This window comes from Canis lupus, chromosome 33, assembly GCF_048164855.1.
Source record: "Canis lupus baileyi chromosome 33, mCanLup2.hap1, whole genome shotgun sequence".
In the NCBI taxonomy this organism is placed as follows: Eukaryota; Metazoa; Chordata; class Mammalia; order Carnivora; family Canidae; genus Canis; species Canis lupus.
Genome location: NC_132870.1, coordinates 38,727,279 through 38,748,466, shown reverse-complemented (window position 1 = coordinate 38,748,466; position 21,188 = coordinate 38,727,279). Strand labels below are relative to the sequence as shown.

Sequence of the window (21,188 nt, the reverse complement as noted above, 5' to 3'; positions counted from 1 at the left end):
TAGTTTATTTAAATTATGAAAGGCCACCCATTCACGAAGGCTATCCATCAAATATTTAATTCAGTATAAGGCATATTTTACAAAGGTACATTTTATTTCTAATATCCAATTCAATATTACAAAAATGCCTCAGTGTCCCTCAACCTTATAAAACTTAATATTTAAGAATGAATCTGATGTCACTGTTTGTTCTTCATAAAACAAGAAACACAGATAGTTCAAATAATGCAAACTTGCTTCTTCTATTATTAGGTCTTATAGAATCACTGCAGCAATTATGGCTACAATAATCCTGCTCTCTAACTATAGAGAGTTACCATGGGCTAGCAGATACCTATATCCAGTAGATAATGTAGAGAAGAGCAGAGGGTAAACACCTGTTTTTCAGGATCAGCGCTCACTAACCCTGGAATCCTTCCTAGCAATTCTCCTACCTCTTCCACTCTACATCTGGCCTTCTTTACTTGTCTCTAACCTAAGCCAAGTTCCCTGGAGGTTACTCTTTGTCTCCTTAAATCTTTTACATACAGCTCTCTCCTTCAACTAGATTCCCTATTGAACTCTCTTGCCTTGGCCATCTCGCCAAAATGCCAGTTAACATCGCAGGATGATAGTCTGTGTCTTGTCTCTCCTCCTAGATTTAAAGTTCCTCCAGGGGTATACATGGTATTTTATGTTTCACTGTGATACTATACAAAGTATTTTGATAATTTGATAATTAAACAGTACGTTTACATTAAGTTGATTGTAGGGCCATCCAGTTTCAACATAAAATTCATCGGACTGGATCAGAGTCAGATTTTAATTTACATGGTTTATTGGAGTTGGCTGTCTGAAGAGTTGTGTGGATAAAGACTGAGCAGCAGTATCTGCTGTGTCTGTAGGACGTGAGAATGATGACACACACACATTTGTGATCTTAGCATGAATTCAATGCAATGAGTTGCAGCTTCTCATCTAAAGGTTTTTGAAAGATTTTGCAGAAGTTATCTTGGATGAACTTTTATTTTTTATTTTTTTTTATTTTTATTTATTTATGATAGTCACACAGAGAGAGAGAGAGAGAGGCAGAGACACAGGCAGAGGGAGAAGCAGGCTCCATGCACCAGGAGCCCGACGTGGGATTCGATCCCGGATCTCCAGGATCGCGCCCTGGGCCAAAGGCAGGCGCCAAACCGCTGCGCCACCCAGGGATCCCTTGGATGAACTTTTATAACACAATATGTGCTCTTGGTGATACTCTGTTTCAGTATTGGTCAAATGAGTATTTATTTATTTCCTTTAGACTGATGGGGCCAGACTCTGTCCAGGAGTCTGGAAAAGGCGCTGGGCATAGCACAAAATGAATGTTTTCTTTTGGGATGCAGGCTTTTAGGATTGCATAATACTATTCTTTATAAAAATTACCCCACTCCTAATTTGTAATGATAGGCCATGTAAAATGATATCCAGCCTCCACAAAAGACTGACTCTCCATGGTTCCAGACTTTACTAGAAACAACCATAACGAGGATTTCCTGATTCAGAATAAAGTGCTCTAATTTTCAGAGTAAAAATTAATATTAAATTGCATATTTTCTTACCAAGTGAATCACCCTTCCACTACTTTAGGTGCTTATCATTGTTTTATTGATTCCTTGTTTCAAGTTTCATTTTATCATATTAAATAGCAATTATTGACATTTTTATGACTTCTAATAAAACTGGAGGCCAAAGCAAGTGGACTCACTTGCAAAAATTCTGAAAGTAAAATCAGTAGTACTTCACCCTTTCAGAACTTCCTAATCCCACATACACCAAAGGAATCTGAGTGTCACTCACTAAATGTGAGGCTTGGGCTCTCATCTCTCCATCTCACATCCTCCAACTGCACCAACAGTTAAAGCCAATCTTGATAAAAGTTGTTTATTAGTGTGTTCTCATTACAAAACACATACTCTACACAAAAAGCTAAGAAGTCAGCCAAGTTAAAAAAAAAAAAAAAGAAAGAAAGAAGTCAGCCAAGTTACCATTTGCTTTTCATCACTGTCTTAAATCTTGGAAGTTTAGATTTCAGAAGACCAAACAGTACCCCATTTGGAATTATAAAGCATTATGAAATCAACTCCATTACCTAGGAAAGTAAAAGCTAATGTGACAATTGCCTACCTGTGCCAAATGACTACAGGTGCCTTAATTTCACTCAATTTACGTGTGGGACCTCTCAGCTGCTATTTGTCAAGAGTTGCTGAGAAACAGTTTTTACTAAATCTACAGAGCATTTTTAAAAAGGTGTAATTTTCCTCCTACAACATAGAATGTAAAGAAGCTAGCTAATCAAAATCAGGCTTTTTGCTAATGTAAAAGTGATACAAACAATGTTAAACATAAGAAGTTTTATTCTTGGATAAATACTTATAAGTTATAGAAAAAACAAACACATAAAAAGTATAAAAAGTAACCACAAAATTTAAAATATTAATAGAATATAAAAACAAATGGGTTAGCCTGTATTGTGAAATGGTAAATGGACTGAACAAAATATTATGTTCCATTTTCTCTTATCTACACTCATCAAGGTGAATATTGTGCAAAATGCTGGCCTATATTAGATGTTACCATTTGTAAAAAAAAAAAAAAAAAGACTTCTGCACACTTTTAAATGTCCTTTCTTCCTTCTTATCTTTTTGGTAGGCACAAAGCTTCATATATATAATTTGCTTATTTTTCTGTTAATGGTTTCTACACATCAGTGTAAAACTGGAATGATTTGATCTTTTTTAAATGTGTGCTGCTTTTTGAAAGAACTTTTAAAGAAAATTTTTCATTTGTTTATGAGGGAGCTGGCACAAGTTTAGAAAGATTAGGCATACTTTATTCAACGGATTGACATGATTTTATTTCTCTTCTGATACACTGAGGTATGAGCCATTTAAACACTCAAATGGGGTGAGCCTATGGATGGTAGGTACAATGACAAATACCTTTAAAAAAATTTTTTTTTAATTTTTTATTGGAGTTCAATTTGCCAACATATAGCATAACACCCAGTGCTCATCCCATCAAGTGCCCCCCTCAGTGCCTGTCACCCTGTCACCCCCACCCCCCACCCACCTCCCTTTCTACCACCCCTTGTTAGTTTCCCAGAGTTAGGAGTCTCTCATGTTCTGTCTCCCTTTCTGATATTTCCCACTCATTTTTTCTCCTTTCCCCCTTATTCCCTTTCACTATTTTTTATATTCCTCAAATGAATGAGACCATATAATGTTTGTCCTTCTCTGATTGACTTATTTCACTCAGCATAATACCTTCCTTTTTAAACAAACAACTCATTAGTGCTTAGCTTTGAGAGGAGAGTACCAACCTGAAAGCAGAACCTAACTTCCTTTTTCAGCATATGCATTAGGAAGTAATTGTACATCAATCTCTGTAGGGTCCACTTTCATGGCTCTGTCATTATAAATATGCCATGTATGGTTTCTCTTCTTAAAGAGCTTAAATATAAGACACACGTATACTTTTCTGTCAGCACAGTCCCACTCATGTCATCTCCCTCCCACTAAGTACTTACATAAGGTTAATTTTTACTGCATTTGAGAATGTTGGCACTTTGTATCCATATGATGTTAGTTTTGTAGAATATTAGGTTCTCTTACATTCTCTCTAGTGAAATGCAGAAGGAGATAGAAGTGGCAAACATTTTTTTTCCAAAACTGGATTCAAGTTCAACTGTATTTTAAAACTTACCAAAGAATCTTGGAAACTTACCAAGGTCTACTTGTATGAAAGGACCTTGATTTTCTCTGTTGAGGACCTATCAGATAAGTCTGATTTGGATTCAAATACATTTTGCAAGTGAATATTTGCCAATGTTAATAATACCATAAAATGTAGTTGTACCAGATATGCAAGTAATTTTTTAGCAAGATCTCTTTATCAATTCACTTTGATAGAGCTATCATAATATTAATAATTTGGTTTCAACACTTTTCAGGTTTAATAGCATTTATCGTAATAGCTACAGCTTTGACCATACTGAGAAGACTGAGTGAATATTACTGAAAAAAAATGTTAGAAACTACCACTGTTCTGTAAAAAATGTAGCTTGTTTTAGATATATTTTGCGCGTGCATAAAATGCTTTGCCTGTCCCCCTTTTGTCCCGTTGTTTTACTCCTAGGGATGCCTGGGTATTTGTTTATGCATGTAAATATTAAGAATTATACCTGCATTGGAATTTTGTTTTAAAATATTCATCAGGTATCAATTACTTTCTATAAACATTTTACATGAAGTTTTTCTGTGATTAATTGATTTTTCATACCCACGTTTGCACTGTTTTTGCAGTCATAAATCAAATCAGAATTTCTCCATTCAAATTTTGTAGTTTTGCTGTGTGCAGTATTTACTGTCAATTTAAACTTTTAAATTTATTTTATTATTATTTACTGTAAATCCTCACATATAATTAAGAATTTCCATATTTGTCCAGGATAAATTTACTGTAATAGTACTTAATCAACCTACTTATTTTGTTTTATTTTATTTTATTTTTATTTTTTGAGAGAGAGAGAGAAAACAGGGGAGGGGCAAAGGGAGAAGAAGAGAGAGCATCCCAAGCCCCAACATGGGGCTCAATCTCACAACCCTGAGATCCTGATCTGAGCCGAAATCAAGAGTCAGATATTTAACAAACTCAGCCACCTATGCAGCCCAAAACCTACCTATTTGAGTATAGACTTTTGAAAAAAATTGTTTTCATAGAGATATGAAATATTGATATGTCTTGATTGACTTTTTAGATCCAATGAAAGAGTAAATAATTCACTTTGGATATGAAGTACAAATTTACTTCTGCGGACCAAATGAAGATCAAAATAGCAGGGGTAAAGTACATTCAAGATCACATTATTAGCTACAAGTTGGTATGTGCTCATTTTCCCCATTCTGTATGGCAGCTAAGCAACCAGAAGTCTGTTCCCTCTCCCATTATGCATCTTATATTCCATTCAAATTCCTATCAGCCAACTAAAATAATTAGTCAAATATTCAAGGAGTCACCTTTTTTGTAACCTATGGGTTACATGAGCTTAATAAATGTGTAAAAGTAGGTAGATTCTAAAGATGTAGAAACAAGTAAATTTCTAAATTAAGGGAATTGTATGTATTTATGACATTAGACATCAGTGTGGAAATACTACATCATCTCAAAATTTTGCAAGCCTTTAGATATAAGCATTTTGGGGCAGCCCAGGTGGCTCAGTGGTTTAGCGCGCCTTCAGCCCAGGGTGTGATCCTGGAGACCCAGGATCAAGTCCCACGTCGGGCTCCCTGCCTGCTTCTCCCTCTGCCTGTGTCTCTGCCTCTCACTCTCTCTCTGATGAATAAACAAATAAAGTCTTTTAAAAAAATAAATATAAGCATTTTGGATTTCTTGGTACTGTCTTACACTACCAGTCTATTGGTGCATCTGTGAAAAAAAAAAAAACTGTAAACAAAGATAAGCTTTATTTTATTTGTGTATTATTTTAAGCAAATTAACAACAGGGATTATAAAACACACACACACAACAGGGATTATTCAAAGGAGTGTAGAGTTCAAGCAATCAATTGGAAACAGCTGGAAAAGACCCAACTGATACTAAAAGCATCCTTTATAAGGGAATTCTCCCTTCATAGCAAAAAAAAAAAAAGGAGACAGAAAAGCCAGTCTCCTTTCTTGATAGAATAGTCCACAAACCTGTTGTCTCTGAAAGAATGTAGAAACCATTTAGACGAGAATGGAAAAACATTCTATACTCATGGATTAAAAAAACAACTATTATTAACATTTATATACTACTCTAAGCAATCTATACATTTAATGCAATCTGTATCAAAATATTATGAGCATTTTTCACAGAGCTAGAGCAAACAATCCGAAAATTTGTATGGAACCATAAAAGACCTCCAATGGCCAAAGCAAAGCAAAGCTGGAGGCATCACAATTCTGGACTTCAAGCTATTTTAGAAAGCTATAATCATCAAGACTGTGTGATACTGGCATAAAAGGTCAATGGAACAGAAGAGAAAACCCAGAAATGGACCCACAGCTATATGGTCAACTAATCTTTGACAAAGCAGGAAAGAATATTCAAAAAGACAATTCTCTTCAACAAATGGTATTGAGAAAACTGGACCACTTTCTTACTCCAAACACAAAAATAAATTCAAAATGGATGAAAGATCTAAATCTGAGACAGGAAATCAAACAAGAGAACAGAGACAGCAACCTCTTTGACTTCAACTGTAGCAACTTCATACCTGATACATCTCTAGAGTAAAGGGAAACAAAAGCAAAAATGAACTATTGGGACTTCATCAAAATAAAAAGTCTCTGCTTTTTAACAAAGGAAACAATCAACAGGGCAGCCTGGATGGTTCAGTGGTTTAGTGCTGGCCTTCGGCCGGGGTGATCCTGGAGACCTGGAATCGAGTCCCACGTCAGGCTTCCTGCATGGAGCCTGCTTCTCCCTCTACCTGTGTCTGTGCCTCTCTCTCTCTCTCTCTCTGTTCTCATGAATAAATAAATTAAAAATCTTTTTTTTTAAATCTTTAAAAAAAGGAAACAATAAACGAAACTAAAAGGCAGCCTACAGAACGGGAGAAGATATTTGCAAATGACATACCAGATAAAGGGTTAGTATCCAAAATCTATAAAGAACTTATCAAACTCAGCACCAAAAAAACAAATTATCCAGTTAAGAAATGGGCAGAAGACATGAACAGACATTTTTCCAAAAGAAGACATCCAGATGGCTAACAGACATATGAAATGATGCTCAACATATTCATCCTCAGGGAAATACAAATCAAAACCATAATGAGGGCAGCCCTGGTGGCACAGTGTTTTGGCACCGCCTGCAGCCTGGGGTGTGATCCTGGGGACCCTGGGGATCCTGCTTCTCCCTCTACCTGTGTCTCTGCCTCTCTCTGTGTGTCTATGAATAAATAAATAAAATCTTAAAAAAACATAATGAGACACCACCTCACACATGACAGAATGGCTAAAATTATAACACAGGAAAACAGAAGATGTTGGCAAGGATTCAGAAAAAGGGGAACTCTCTTACATTGTTGGAGGGAATGCTAACTGATGCAACCACTCTAGGAAACAGTATGGAGGTTCCTGAAAAAGTTAAAAATAGCACTATCCTATGATCCAACAACTACACTACTAGGCATTTAACCAAAGGATACAAAAAAAAAAAAAACTGATTTGAAGGAGCACATGTGTCCCAATGTTCATAGCAGCATTATCAACAATAGCCAAATTGTATAAAAGGCCAAAATGTCCATCAAATGATGGATGGACAAAGAAGATATAGTGTGACTTGACGGGATGAGCACTGGGTGTTATACTATATGTTAGCAAATCGAACACCAATAAAAAAAATACAAAAAAAGAGAAAGATATAGTGTGTATATATGTGCAATGGAATATTACTCAGCCATCAAAAAGAGTGAGATCTTGCCATCTGCAACAATGTGGATAGAGCTAGAGTGTAGTACTTTAGGTGAACTAAGTCAAAGAAAGACAAATACCATATGATTTCACTCATGTGGAATTCAAGAAACAAAACAGATGAACATAGGGGAAGGGAAAGAAAAAGAGAGAGGAAAGCAAACCATAAAAGATTCAAATTAGGGATCCCTGGGTGGCTCAGCGGTTTAGCGTCTGCCTTTGGCCCGGGCGCGATCCCGGAGTCCCGGGATGGAGTCCCATGTCAGGCTCCCGGCATGGAGCCTGCTTCTCCCTCCTCCTGTGTCTCTGCCTCTCTCTCTCTCTCTCTAAATCTATCATGAATAAATAAATAAATAAATCGTTAAAAAAATAAAAATAAAAAAAATAAAAGATTCAAATTATAGAGAACAAACAGGGTTGATGGAAGGTAGTGGGTGGGGCACGGGCTAAATGGATAACGGGTATTAAGGAGGGCACTTGTTGTGATGAGCACTGAGTGTTACACCTAAGTGATGAATCACTAAATACTACACCTAAAACCAATTTTACCATATATGTTAACTAACTAGAATGTAAATAAAAACTTGAAAAGAAAAAATCAGTAATGTAATTCTTCATATAGAAAAAAAAGTCTAAAAAAAAGGAAAAAGTCTATCTGCATTTTAAGTCGGGTCATGATAAAAAAATGCCATAAATAACTATGGAACTGGAAAAATTATGTAAAGCAATTGTTTTCAGGCATTGGACAACAAAAAGACACGGGATATAGTCCTTCAGAGAAAAGATATGCACGAGGTAAGCTATATATTCACTCTGATTTTCTCCTGGGAAGTCTTCTTTCCATAATGAAATGGAGGGAAGCAGAGTTCAAAAAGAAAGCAGCAATCATGCAGGTTGAAGGAAACAAATCAGTGCTTGGGGCTGCCACGCTAACTGGAAGGTACCAGACAGGAGAAAGATGTTCAGAGAAGGAATATCAGAAATCAATGTAGTCACTAGAAAGAGTTTGTGCCAAATACTATTTTATGCTATGTACAGAGCAACATTTTACAAGGACTAGAGTAGAACAGTTACTGGGTAACTGTGAGTTGAATGACTCTGGAGATAACACAGTGCTGGAAAAAATGAATTTCAACTATCCACAATGGAGAGAACTTGTTGACTATCTTGGGCATTCAGCTGAAAGCCTAGAAGCATATACTTCAGGAGGGTTACACTAAGGCCATTTTAATCCAACTAAAAACAGTCTTAAACCAACCTCAACAGGATCAAGCTGATCCTATAGTAAATTAACTGCCCAGTGGTATGATTTTTACAGGAAGAAAAGAAATTAGATTCTCAGTAATATGACATCCACAATTACCTGCAGATTATCAAAAGTTACTAGATGTGTATCGACCCAAGAAAATATGACATCTAACTATGAAAACAGCAGATGAAAGACACAATCTCCCAGATGATGTAGACTTTGGATTTTTTTTAATTCATTCATAGAGACACAGAGAGAGAGAGAGAGAGAAAGAGAGAGAGAAGCAGAGACACAGGCAGAAACAGGCACCGTGCAGAGAGCCTGACGTGGGACCCGATCCAGGGTTTCCAGGATCACGCCCTGGGCTGCAGGTGGCGCTAAACCGCTGTGCCACCAGGACCTAGACTTCGGAATTGGCAAATAAGGTCTCTAAAAGAGTTATTATAAACGGATGAAGAGATAAAGATGTGTACATTTCAAGATAGTGAAGGGTCAATCATCAAGAAATCAGGATGCTCTTTTATATGCATGTAGTAACTGAGTTTCAAAGTACATGAAGAAAAAACTGACAGAATTTTTTTTTTTATTTAGACATGGTTTATTTTTTTTATTTTTTTATTTTTTTTATTGGTGTTCAATTTACTAACATACAGAATAACCCCCAGTGCCCGTCACCCATTCACTCCCACCCCCTGCCCACCTCCCCTTCCAACACCCCTAGTTCGTTTCCCAGAGTTAGCAGTCTTTACGTTCTGTCTCCCTTTCTGATATTTCCCACACATTTCTTCCCCCTTCCCTTATATTCCCTTTCACTATTATTTATATTCCCCAAATGAATGAGAACATATAATGTTTGTCTTTCTCCAATTGACTTACTTCACTCAGCATAATACCCTCCAGTTCCATCCACGTTGAAGCAAATGGTGGGTATTTGTCATTTCTAATAGCTGAGTAATATTCCATTGTATACATAGACCACATCTTCTTTATCCATTCATCTTTCGTTGGACACCGAGGCTCCTTCCACAGTTTGGCTATCGTGGCCATTGCTGCTATAAACATCGGGGTGCAGGTGTCCCGGCGTTTCACTGCATCTGTATCTTTGGGGTAAATCCCCAGCAGTGCAATTGCTGGGTCGTAGGGCAAGTATATTTTTAACTGTTTGAGGAACCTCCACAGTTTTCCAGAGTGGCTGCACCAGTTCACATTCCCACCAACAGTGTAAGAGGGTTCCCTTTTCTCCACATCCTCTCCAACATTTGTTGTTTCCTGCCTTGTTAATTTTCCCCATTCTCACTGGTGTGAGGTGGTATCTCATTGTGGTTTTGATTTGTATTTCCCTGATGGCAAGTGATGTAGAGCATTTTCTCATGTGCATGTTGGCCATGTCTATGTCTTCCTCTGTGAGATTTCTGTTCATGTCTTTTGCCCATTTCATGATTGGATTGTTTGTTTCTTTGGTGTTGAGTTTAATGAGTTCTTTATAGATCTTGGAAACTAGTCCTTTATCTGATATGTCATTTGCAAATATCTTCTCCCATTCTGTAGGTTGTCTTTGAGTTTTGTCGACTGTATCCTTTGCTGTGCAAAAGCTTCTTATCTTGATGAAGTCCCAATAGTTCATTTTTGCTTTTGTTTCTTTTGCCTTCGTGGATGTATCTTGCAAGAAGTTACTATGGCTGAGTTCAAAAAGGGTGTTGCTTGTAAAAACTGACAGAATTAAAGAGAAGCACTGACAAATCCACTTGTATAGTTAGATACTATAATACTTTTGGTTTAGTAATTGATAAACTGAAAAATCACAAATAATATAAAAAATTTAGTAACATTATCAATGAATTTAATCTAATTTCCATTTATGGAATACTATACTCAGCACCCAGAGAATACACAGTCTTTTAAAGTGGATATGTAACATTCACCAAGACAGATCATGTCTTGGGCAAAAAGAATGAAGTCTCAATAAATATATTAGAATTGAAATTAGCTAGAGTATGTTTTCTGACCATAATAAAATTAAATTGAAAAAAATTTTTTTCTGATTCAGGCACTTTCAAGATCATAGTTTATTTATTACTTCAGATAAAAAGATAGTATACATATTAGGGAATCCCTTAAAATTCAATTCTAAAGTTATAACACCATCTAGTACTTTTGCATTGAATGTTAACCAAAAAAATCTCTAAACACCTGAAAGCCCCACTATTAGCATGAACTATGGTAATAAGAATTTTGACATTTAATTGTTCAATATATAGTATTTGCATTATGAAACCAATGCTGATACCATAAACAGTAATAAAGAAATAGTAAAAATAAACTTTAAAAAGCAAAGGTTTATATGCTTACAATGTGCTAAGCATCATAATTGTATAGAAAAATTAAAACATAGCAGAGCTTTCTGTTACAAAATTCTTAATCATCTGAGTTGTAGTCATTACTTGCTAACAATTTACATGCAACATCTGCTAAAATTGACATTTGATTTTTTTCCCCCAAGAAAGTATAAGTAGATAAATGACATTTAAAAGCAGACATTAATTTACTTGTGGATAGAAAAAAACTGTACTCACGATTAGTACTGGTCACAAGCCTCTTCCCTACAGATATGATTAAAAAAAAAAAAAAAAACAGTTAAGACCAAAAATAATTCCAAAAGGAGATGCATAGGCAAAGAGTACCACAAATGGCACAGCTCAAAAACTCTTGGGACCAAACACATCTTTTCTCTTTCCTTCAATGATGAGTGTTCTGTTTTGTCATCAAACAATATTGACGGAAGCAAGTGAGGGGCACCAGGTGTACAACTAATTAAATCTTGCAAAATACTAAGACGGAGGCAGGAGTGGCCAGAAGGGGCAATTTATATAGAATTCAAACTATATACAGCATAACTGGAATGCAGCCCATCCCAAACTGGCTTTGTGAAACAATTGGACCTTTATGATTTAATAGTTAAAATCACATCAAGTATAATAATACAATAGATTTACATGGGAAACAAAATCCAAGGGGCATTTTATATTACTTACTGTGTTGTTTCAATTTAAAAATAATTTTGCTAAGTATACATCTCAACTGAGGTCTATGTATAAAATGTCCTAATAGATACAGATATTTACCTGTGGTGAGTTAAAGGCCTTTTTGTGACTTCTGTCTGGATTGTAGGCAGAATGCTAGATGTACATGCACACGTGGGAAAACCTCAAACCGGAGGTAATCCAAAAGATGTGCGTGTGAGGCGACTGGAGTTATTTGAAAGTCAAAGCATACCAGAAACCCAAAACAGGTGAACAGTGAGAATGGCAACAAGGAATGGATTGCCAATATGGCAGTAAAACTGTTTTGTTTTTTTTAACAGGAAGAGGAAGGCCTCTCGTACCAGCAGAATCCTGCATACATGCAAAAAAGAAAAAGCCATCCACCATTTCATAAAACAAAAGCCAATTATAGTGTGGAAAATACAAATTGCAGAAAACCAGAAGTCAATAGAAGAAAAACTGCTGGTTTACATGGCGGAAAGGGCCTTCACTCTGAGCCGTTACTTGGTGGCCGCTGCCAGCACGAAGGCAAGGAGCTGCCGCAGTCCTGGGGGCTGAATCGCGCCGCCCCTCCGGAAGGGCCGAAAGCATTCTCCGGGGGTGTGGGGGCCTGGCCAGGCCGATGAGGGCCGCGAGCGCTTGTCCACACGCTGAGGGTCATTCACGAATTTGTCGACAACAGCTTCCTGTACCTTCTCGATGAGGCGCTACTTAATCTTGTTGGTGGTGAGTGGATGTGTCGTCACGGCAAAAAGTAGGAAGTTCTGCTTCTCTGTGGTCAATCCGCCCTTCTCCACCAGGTTTGTAGCTTACCGATCCCGCACATTTCTCAATTAATTGAACTTTAATGGATTCCAGGCCTGCCACTAAGTAATTCAACCCAGTTCTGGACCGTTCCTGGAGGTGGAGTCTCCTGAACATGCCCCAGGGCTCCATCATCTGACTCGCAGGCAGATCGCCTTTCTCGTTAACAGACTCTTCCTTCTCGTTCCACAGCCTCTAGTGCTAATTCAGTCTACAGGCAGCCACGTCATCCGGATGACGTCATCAAACGTCATTCCAAAAGGATGTGCAACCCTCTGGGTCCTTGAGGCCCACAGGGGCACCTCCTCCCTCGGGGTCGGCCGGGTCTCCTTGAGTCGCCCTTGTCGTGCTCCTGCTCCTCGCGGCGGCTCCGCGGTCGTCCTCGCCGCCGCCTCCAACCCGCTCCTTGGCGGCGCCGCCGCACCAGGCCCGAGCTGCGCTGGGCCGGCGAGGCCAGGGTTCCCGCCGGGACGCCGCGCGCGAGGGCCGCGGGACCTGCCGGGCCTCCCCCTCGCCCCCGCCGCAGGGCCTTCCGGGTCAAATCCCGCGGGCGCCGCGGCGCAGTCGGTCGGCAGCCGGGCCGGGGGCAGCCGGGCCGGGGGCAGCCGGGCCGGGGGAGTCCCGGGGAGACGCGCGGCGCGAGGAGGGCGGGCGGCTGCCGGCGGGGCCAGGCCGAGGGCGCTCCCCGCTCGCGCCGCCGCAGCCCGGGAAGCCGGGCTCCAGGCGGCGGCCAAAACTAAATTTAAAAGTAATTAACACAAAGCTATGACGACACTATCAAAGTATTTTAAAATTAAGCAATATATTTCTAAAGAATCCATGGTTTCAAAAAGAAAACACACAATGATTACAAACTATTTTGACTTGAGCGATGATGAAACCACCACAGGTCCAAAGTTGTATGATACTAACTACGGTAGTGAAGGGAAAGGTATGGCTCTAGGTTAGAAGAGAAGACTGAAGGCTATAAAAAGAAGACTGAACATTTATTTGCATTTAGCCAATAAACAAAAGGAAGAAAATAAATATAAAAGCAGAAATCAATGAAATAGAATATAATCAGGGTGCCTGGGTGGCTCAGTTGGTTAAGCGTCTGCTTTTGGCTCAGCTCATGATCCCAGGGTCCTGGGATCAAGTCCTACATAAGGCTCCCTGCTCTTTGGGGAGTCTGCTTCTCCCTCTGCCCTCCCTGGCCCACTGTGACTCCTCTCTCTCTCTCTCTCTCTCTCTCTCTCCTCTCTCTCTCAAATAAATTAAATTAAAAAAAAATAGAACACAATCAAACGGTAAAGGTGACCGACAAAGCCAAAGTTGATTCTTTGAAAAGATTAATGAAACTGATAATCCATAACTAAAGTGATCAAAAATAAGAGATGGAGAAACAAATATTAATATGAGGAATACAAGAGTGTATCACTAGGGAAACTGCAGACATTAAATATATAATAAGGTAATATTACTTGAAAATTTCTGCTAAAATACTAGACAACTCAGATTAGATGTAAAACATTATATGTTCTCATTCATTTGGGAAATATAAATATAGTGAAAGGGAACAGAAGGGAAGGGAGAAGAAATGGGTAGGAAATACCAGAAAGGGAGACAGAACATAAAGACTCCTAACTCTGGGAAACGAACTAGGCGTGGTGGAAGGGGAGGGGGGCGCGGGGTGGGGTGAATGGGTGACAGGCACTGAGGGGGGCACTTGACAGGATGAGCACTGGGTGTTATTCTGTATGTTGGCAAATTGAACACCAATAAAAAATAAATTTATTATTAAAAAAATAAAAAAAAAATTCCTTGGTGGGGGAGGACACAAATTGCCAAAAGATGTAAGAAGTTAGTGGATCTGAATGCCCTAATATCAATTTGAGTTTGTAATTGAAAACTTTTCCTTAAAGAAAATTCCAATCTAGACTCTCTGGTAAATTATACTAGCATATCAGGAAGAAATACATTGCTTTCCTTTGTTCAGAAAATATAGGAAGAAGGAGAGGCAGCAATTTTATAGGGTTAAAAAAGCTTGATACTAAAGCCAGGTAAGAACATAACAGTAAATATTTTACAGACCAGTATCTCGTGAATATAGACACAAAAACCTGTAACAAAGTATTGATAATTTAAGTCTAGCTTTTATAAAAAAGCAAATATATCACAACCAAGTGAAGTTTTTCAGAGGAAAACAAGGTTAGCTCAACACTAGAAAATCAATTCACATAGTCAACCACATAAACAAAATAAAAAGAAAAATTACGTGATCATCTCAATAGGTGCAGGGAAAGGATTTTGAAAAAAATTCAACACTTATTCACGATAAAAAAAATTTTAACACCTTAAGAATAGACTGATCAAAGGTATTTGTGCAAAACTGCAGCTACAATTATTGATGGTAAAAGACTAAATGTTTTCTCCTTAGGATTGGAAAGAAGCGGCATCTCTGGGTGGTGCAGTGGTTTAGCGCCTGCCTTTGGCCCAGGGTGCGATCCTGGAGACCCGGGATCGAATCCCACGTCGGGCTCCCGGTGCATGGAGCCTGCTTCTCCCTCTGTCTATGTCTCTGCCTCTCTCTCTCTGTGACTATCATAAATAAATAAAAAATTTAAAAAAAAAAGGGATTGGAAAGAAGCAAGAGAGTCCATTCTCACCACAACCACTCAACATTTTTTTTGAGGTCCTAACCAATGTAGTAATGCAAAAAAAGAAAGAAAACATAAGTATTGGAAAGAAAAAACTAAAATTCTCCCAATTTATATATGATACAATTTTTTATATATAAAATACCAAGGAATCTAAATACCCATTACAACTATTAAGTGAATTTAACAAGGTTCCATACAGGATACCGATACAAGTCAAATACAAAACTAAGTCGTTTTTCTAAATTTTAGCAATGAATAACTTGAAAATGAAATATAAAACCGTAATATACATAATAATAAAAAACCCCACTGTCTTCTTATTAGTGATGTATATCAGGCAACAGAACACTGTTAAGCAATACAAAGAACAGCTGATGTATACAACAATATGAATGCATCTCCAAAACTTTAAGATCAGCAAGAAAAACCAGACACACAATTACATACATTTAGTGTATAACTTCAGTTATACGAAAATCTAGAAATGGCAAACTACTCTATGGTTTTAGATTTCACAGCAGTAGTTTCCTGTCGGAAAGGGGGTTGACTGGAAAGGAACATGAAGGAACTTTCTGGGATGAGGGAAAATATTTACATCTTGAAAATGGTGTGGATGAGAGTCATGAATTTGTCAAAACTCTCCAAACTGTACACTTAAGATCGGTGTATTTCACTGCATATAAATTTTACATCAAAAAAAATTTTAAAATACAGCTACCTGTGATTTTCTCCAAGATCACAATTCTTTCTGAAAGCCTAACAATGTAATTGCACACTCAGACAAGTTGTTTTGTTCATTTCCGTCAAGGCTTTTGGTTTTGCTGTAGTACCTGGTGTTGACCATATTTTGTATAATTAACAAATACTTTTTAAACATTATTAATTTTTCTCTATCTTATTAACTTTTGTCACACTTTTTTCATCACTTGATAAACAATAACCATTTTTGTTGTGGAGCGTCTAGTCAATAGTAATGGAGTTGTTTTTAGTGGGGATTGGTTCCCATATAACCTGTAGCTCAGTAATAAAATAGGTGCCATTTAAACATAATTTCTTGTGTCCTTGAACTTGGGCAGCTCTTTTCACTGCTGCATTTTGATCTGTGCCGTGCTCACAATATGAAACATCTTTTTTGCTTTTGTCATTTATTCAACAAATATTTATCACAGTTACCATGTATCAGGTGGTGTGTGACTGTATGCAAGGTGGTAAGCCCTCAATGCTTTAAAAAAAAAAAGCAGGTAAGTTCCTGTTCCTTTTTAATTTACAGTCTAGAGTATTTAGGTTGAGACTGTAATCAAGTAGTTATGCAGGTACACATGAAATTAGAACTATGAATCAGACCAACATAAGCACTGGGAAGAAGAGTGGTACACGACAGCATTTAAGCAGATCTCTCTTACAATGCCACAAGTGGGGGCACCTGGGTGGCTCGGCCTGCAAAGTATCTGCTTTTTTTTTTTTTTAAGATTTTATTTATTTATTTATTTATTTATTTATTTATTTATTTATTTATTTATTTATGAGAGACACAGAGAGAGGGGCAGAGGCAGAGGGAGAAGCAGGCTCCATGCAGGGAGCCTGATGTGTGACTTGATCCCGGTACTCTAGGATCACGCCCTGAGCCAAAGGCAGATGCTCAACTGTTGAGCCACTCAGGCATCCCAAGTATCTGCCTTTGACTCCGGTCATGATCCCAGGGTCTTGGGATCAAGCCAAGCCCACAAGGGCTCCCTGTGCTCAGTGGAGTCTCCTCCCTCTCCCTCTATCCTGTCCCCCTGCTCATGCTCTCTCTCTCAAATAAACCCTTAAAATAGCACACACACACACACACACACACACACACACACACACAATGTAACAAGGTGATTTTATCTGAGAAAATAAATTTTGAACTGAAATTAAGAGGATCTTAGGACCCAAATAGGAAATACAACTGACATGGTAGTGGAATGGGTTTGAGGCAGAGGCAGTGGAATGTACAGAGACCTTAAAGGGAGGGAGCATGACATTGTACAGGAGCCAAAAGAAGGCCTAGGTAGCCGGAATGCAGAGAGTACAGGAGAAGATAAAGTCAGAGAGGCAGGCATGCTAAATATTTTAGCTGTTGTTCCTAAAATGTTCCAAGCCACCAAAGGCTTTTAAGAATATGTTGGGGGGTGGGGGGAGTGGAGAATATGTTGGGAAAAAGTAGGGTTTTTTTCTAAACAGATTTGGGTATTGAAAATGTCACTTTAGCAGTCACAATTTATAAAGGTTGTTTTACAGACTACCTAGCCCATTACGCCTTTCCTCTCAAGCAGAGGTGATTTCTATTTTTGAACCACATACCCATTTTCTGTATCCCTTATAGATTCCTTGCAATAATTTTGTCTTGTACTATTACTTCCTTGTTTAATCCTTGCTACACCAGAAACTGTTTAAGGGCCCAGATATTTTTATTTCACCTTAGAATACTCTGCTGTACCCAATAATGTAGTAGGGAAGGAAAAGGTACTGATTTATTCTCATTCAGTGACCAAACACAAGATGAGCCAGAGCATGCTCATACCTGGGGCATAATCAGTGTTGCAGTGAAAATGGAACATAGGACATTGAGGTCAATTGTTTCTTAGGAATCTGTTGGATTCCCATAGGTCCATGCAGTCAGTAGGACCTTAGGGCTGTCCTCTCATTCTGGCTGAGGTTAGGAGGTCTGCATATTTAATTTCTGGTACATCTATAACATAAAACTATATGTCAACTAATTGGAATTAAAGCAAAAACTTAAAAAGCCGAAAGAAAAAAATTCTGGCACATCCAGAAGGAATCACAACAGAGCTGGAGAGCTAACTCACAATTAACCAGATGGTGAAGCAAGTGGCATTAAAAAAAAATGATGCTATTTGTATTTTTCTGAGGACAATACAATTATGACTTGTGTTCCTTGATTAGTAAATAGTTTTCCTATAGGTAAAGTCTACTCAAGATGCCAAATTATATGCACAAAAAGCAAGGAATCAGAGCAAAGTAAGTTAATTGTCTCCTCTTGATTGCTTGCTTTCAAGCTATCCCACTGGTATGTAGCAAGGGCTACATAATCACACATATTGACCAAGGTAAGCTTTTCCTGGTGAGTACTAGGAACACAGCAGGCAAATATACATTATGAATTTTCCTTTCCTAAAAGAGGCATGTTATTCTTTGCATGATAGTCCTTTTTCTTCAATGTGTTAAAACTTCCAATTAAGTTATGGGTTAAGTCTTAACTGAGGGGTATGCAGATAAAATATTAAAATAATGCCTAATAAATTATCTGATTCAGATAAAGACAAATTAATTTCTCTATTTCCATGTTCTCTCTCCTTTCCAAGGGAAAGGAGAAGGTCCCTTACCATTCCTCATTAGGAGCAAGCATGACATTTGAATAAGTAGAGCATCTTTGCAGGAGTCACCTAAGGGGTATTTCCTAAATAGTGCCATAAAGTACCCTACTAGCTCAAAAGAGTTAGGTAAGAATCCTAGAGTGCCTAAATTACTTCAAACTTTATTAGGAAGTAGGAACATAAGACTGTAAGAGCCCACACTTTTAACCTTCAACTTTATGAAGGTTCAACTCTTATATTTTACAAAATATCTGGCATTAGTAATAAGAGTGTCAGCACATCACTAGGTCGATTAGAACAAGCTTGTTTATTTTGTTGTTCACTTGTCTGAGAAACTAGCAATCACTTAGAGATTATGTGTAAACATATTTCACTCTGGTTATGTATTTATCACTTTTGTCACTATATATATTGAGGCTATTTTATTAGGTACATTATAAGTTTAGGATTGTTGTATGTTCCTGGAAAATAGTATAATATTGTTATCTAATCTGCAATAATGCATTTTGCCTTAAAGCCTACCTAGCATGACGCTAACATACACATATTTATTCGTCTTTCCTTGTACTTTCTTTTTAAAATTTATTTTTCCTTGCAGTTTCAACTTATCCTTATGTTAGACATTTTTCTTCTATGTGGCACATAGCTGTACTTTTTTTAGTCCAGTCCTATAATCAAACCCTCAAAGTTGATTTTCAAATTGTGGTCTGACCTTGTGAAGATCCCCAAGAAGATGTCTTTGTGGTAGAAGATGTCTTAGTCTTTTGGGGCTGCTATAATGAAAATATCATTGGCTGGGTAGCTTAAACAACAACATTTATTTCTCACAGTTCTGGAGCTGGAAAGTCCAAGAGCAAGGCATTAGCAGATTTGTTATCTAGTGAGAGCCCACCTCCTGGTTCACAGACGAATGTATTCTTGCTGTGTCCCCAGATAGGAAGGGAGCTCTCTGGAGTCTCTTTATATAAGCACTAATCCCATTCATGTGGGTGCCATCCTCATGATCTAATCACTTCCCAAAGGTTCAACCTTCTAATATTACACTGGAAGTTAGGATTTCAACATACGAATTTTGAGGGAACAAAAACATCCAGTCCATAACTTGGGGTACGTAAAATTCTTTTCAATTAGTATTTTTTCCAGGTTTATTGATATTTAATTGACATATAACATTGTATAAGTTTAAGGTTGACAATTTGATTTGATACATGTATATATTGCAAAACATTACCACAATAGTTAGTTAACACATCCTTCATCTCACATAATTACCATTTTGTTGTTATTGTTATGGTGGTGGTGGTTGTTATGATGAGAATATTTAAGAACTAGTCTCTTAGCAACTTGCAAGTATACAGTACAATGTCATCAGCTATGATTATAACTGGTATACGTTAGATCCCCAGAACATATTCATCTTAAAACTGGAAGTTTGTATACTTTGAACAATATCTCTTCATTTCTCCCAATTCTTGGCCATTGGCAACTACTGTTATATTCTCTGCTCCTATGAGTTCTTTTTTATTTTTATTTTTTGGATTCCACATGTAAGTAATATACAGTATTTGTCTTTCTCTGATTTATTTTGCTTAGCATAATACCTTCAATTTCATCAATGCTGTCACAATGGGCAGGATTTTCTTTGGTTTTTCTCATGGCTGATTAATAATCCATTATTAGGGATCCCTGGGTGGCGCAGCGGTTCGGCGCCTGCCTTTGGCCCAGGGCGCGATCCTGGAGATCCGGGATCGAATCCCACGTCGGGCTCCCGGTGCATGGAGCCTGCTTCTCCCTCTGCCTGTGTCTCTGCCTCTCTCTCTCTCTCTGTGGTGTGACTATCATAAATAAATAAAAATTAAAAAAAAATTAAAAAAATAATCCATTATTATATATGGAATATACGTGTATATATACACAATATACATGCACTACATTTTCTTTTTTTATTTGTCCATTGTTAGACATTTAGGATGTTTCTACGTCTTGGCTACTATAAATAATGCTGTGATAAATATGAGAGTGCAGATATGCTGCTTTCATTTTCTTCAGATAAATGTTCAGAAGTGGAATTCTTGGATGATATGGTAGTTTTATTTTTAATTTTTCAAGAAACATCGACAGTGGGGGTTTTCCATAGTGGCTATACCAATTTACATTTTCACCAATAGCCACAAACATTGCCTTTTCTCCACATCCTTGCCAGCATTTATTATATCCTGTCTTTTTGATAATAGCCATTATAACAGGCATGAGATGATATCTCATTGTGGTTTTGATTTGCATTTATCTAATGACTAGTGATGTTGAGCATCTTTTCATGTGGCTTGTTGGCTATCTGTATGTCTTCTTTGGAAAAATATCAGATCTCTTGTCTATTTTTAAATCAGATTTTTTGCTTGTTTTTGTTTTGCTATTGAGTTGTGGGAGTTCCTCATATATTAGGGTTCTTAACCCTTTATCAGATAAATGGTTTCCAAATTTTTTATGGAATTTTTATTGGGAGGCTATTTCAGTTTACCAAATCCATCAATTGTCAAATTATCCTCAAAAAAATTACGTTCAATCTTCTGGCTGTATTTTTGGAAACTATTCATACTGTATAATTGGC

General features: G+C 37.6%; 1 protein-coding gene across 1 annotated transcript in view; it reads left to right on the top strand.

The window, feature by feature from the left end:
- Positions 1–16,247, top strand: part of LOC140623585 (rho GTPase-activating protein 20-like) — a 75,993-nt gene extending 59,746 nt beyond the window's left edge. Inside the window, exons 12-13 of the mRNA XM_072810032.1 lie at positions 12,093–12,572; positions 14,993–16,247. Of these exons, the coding sequence (XP_072666133.1) occupies positions 12,093–12,330 (238 nt within the window). The 3' untranslated portion in view covers positions 12,331–12,572; positions 14,993–16,247. The remainder of the gene's footprint in view (positions 1–12,092; positions 12,573–14,992) is intronic.
- The last annotated feature ends 4,941 nt before the right edge of the window (positions 16,248–21,188 follow it).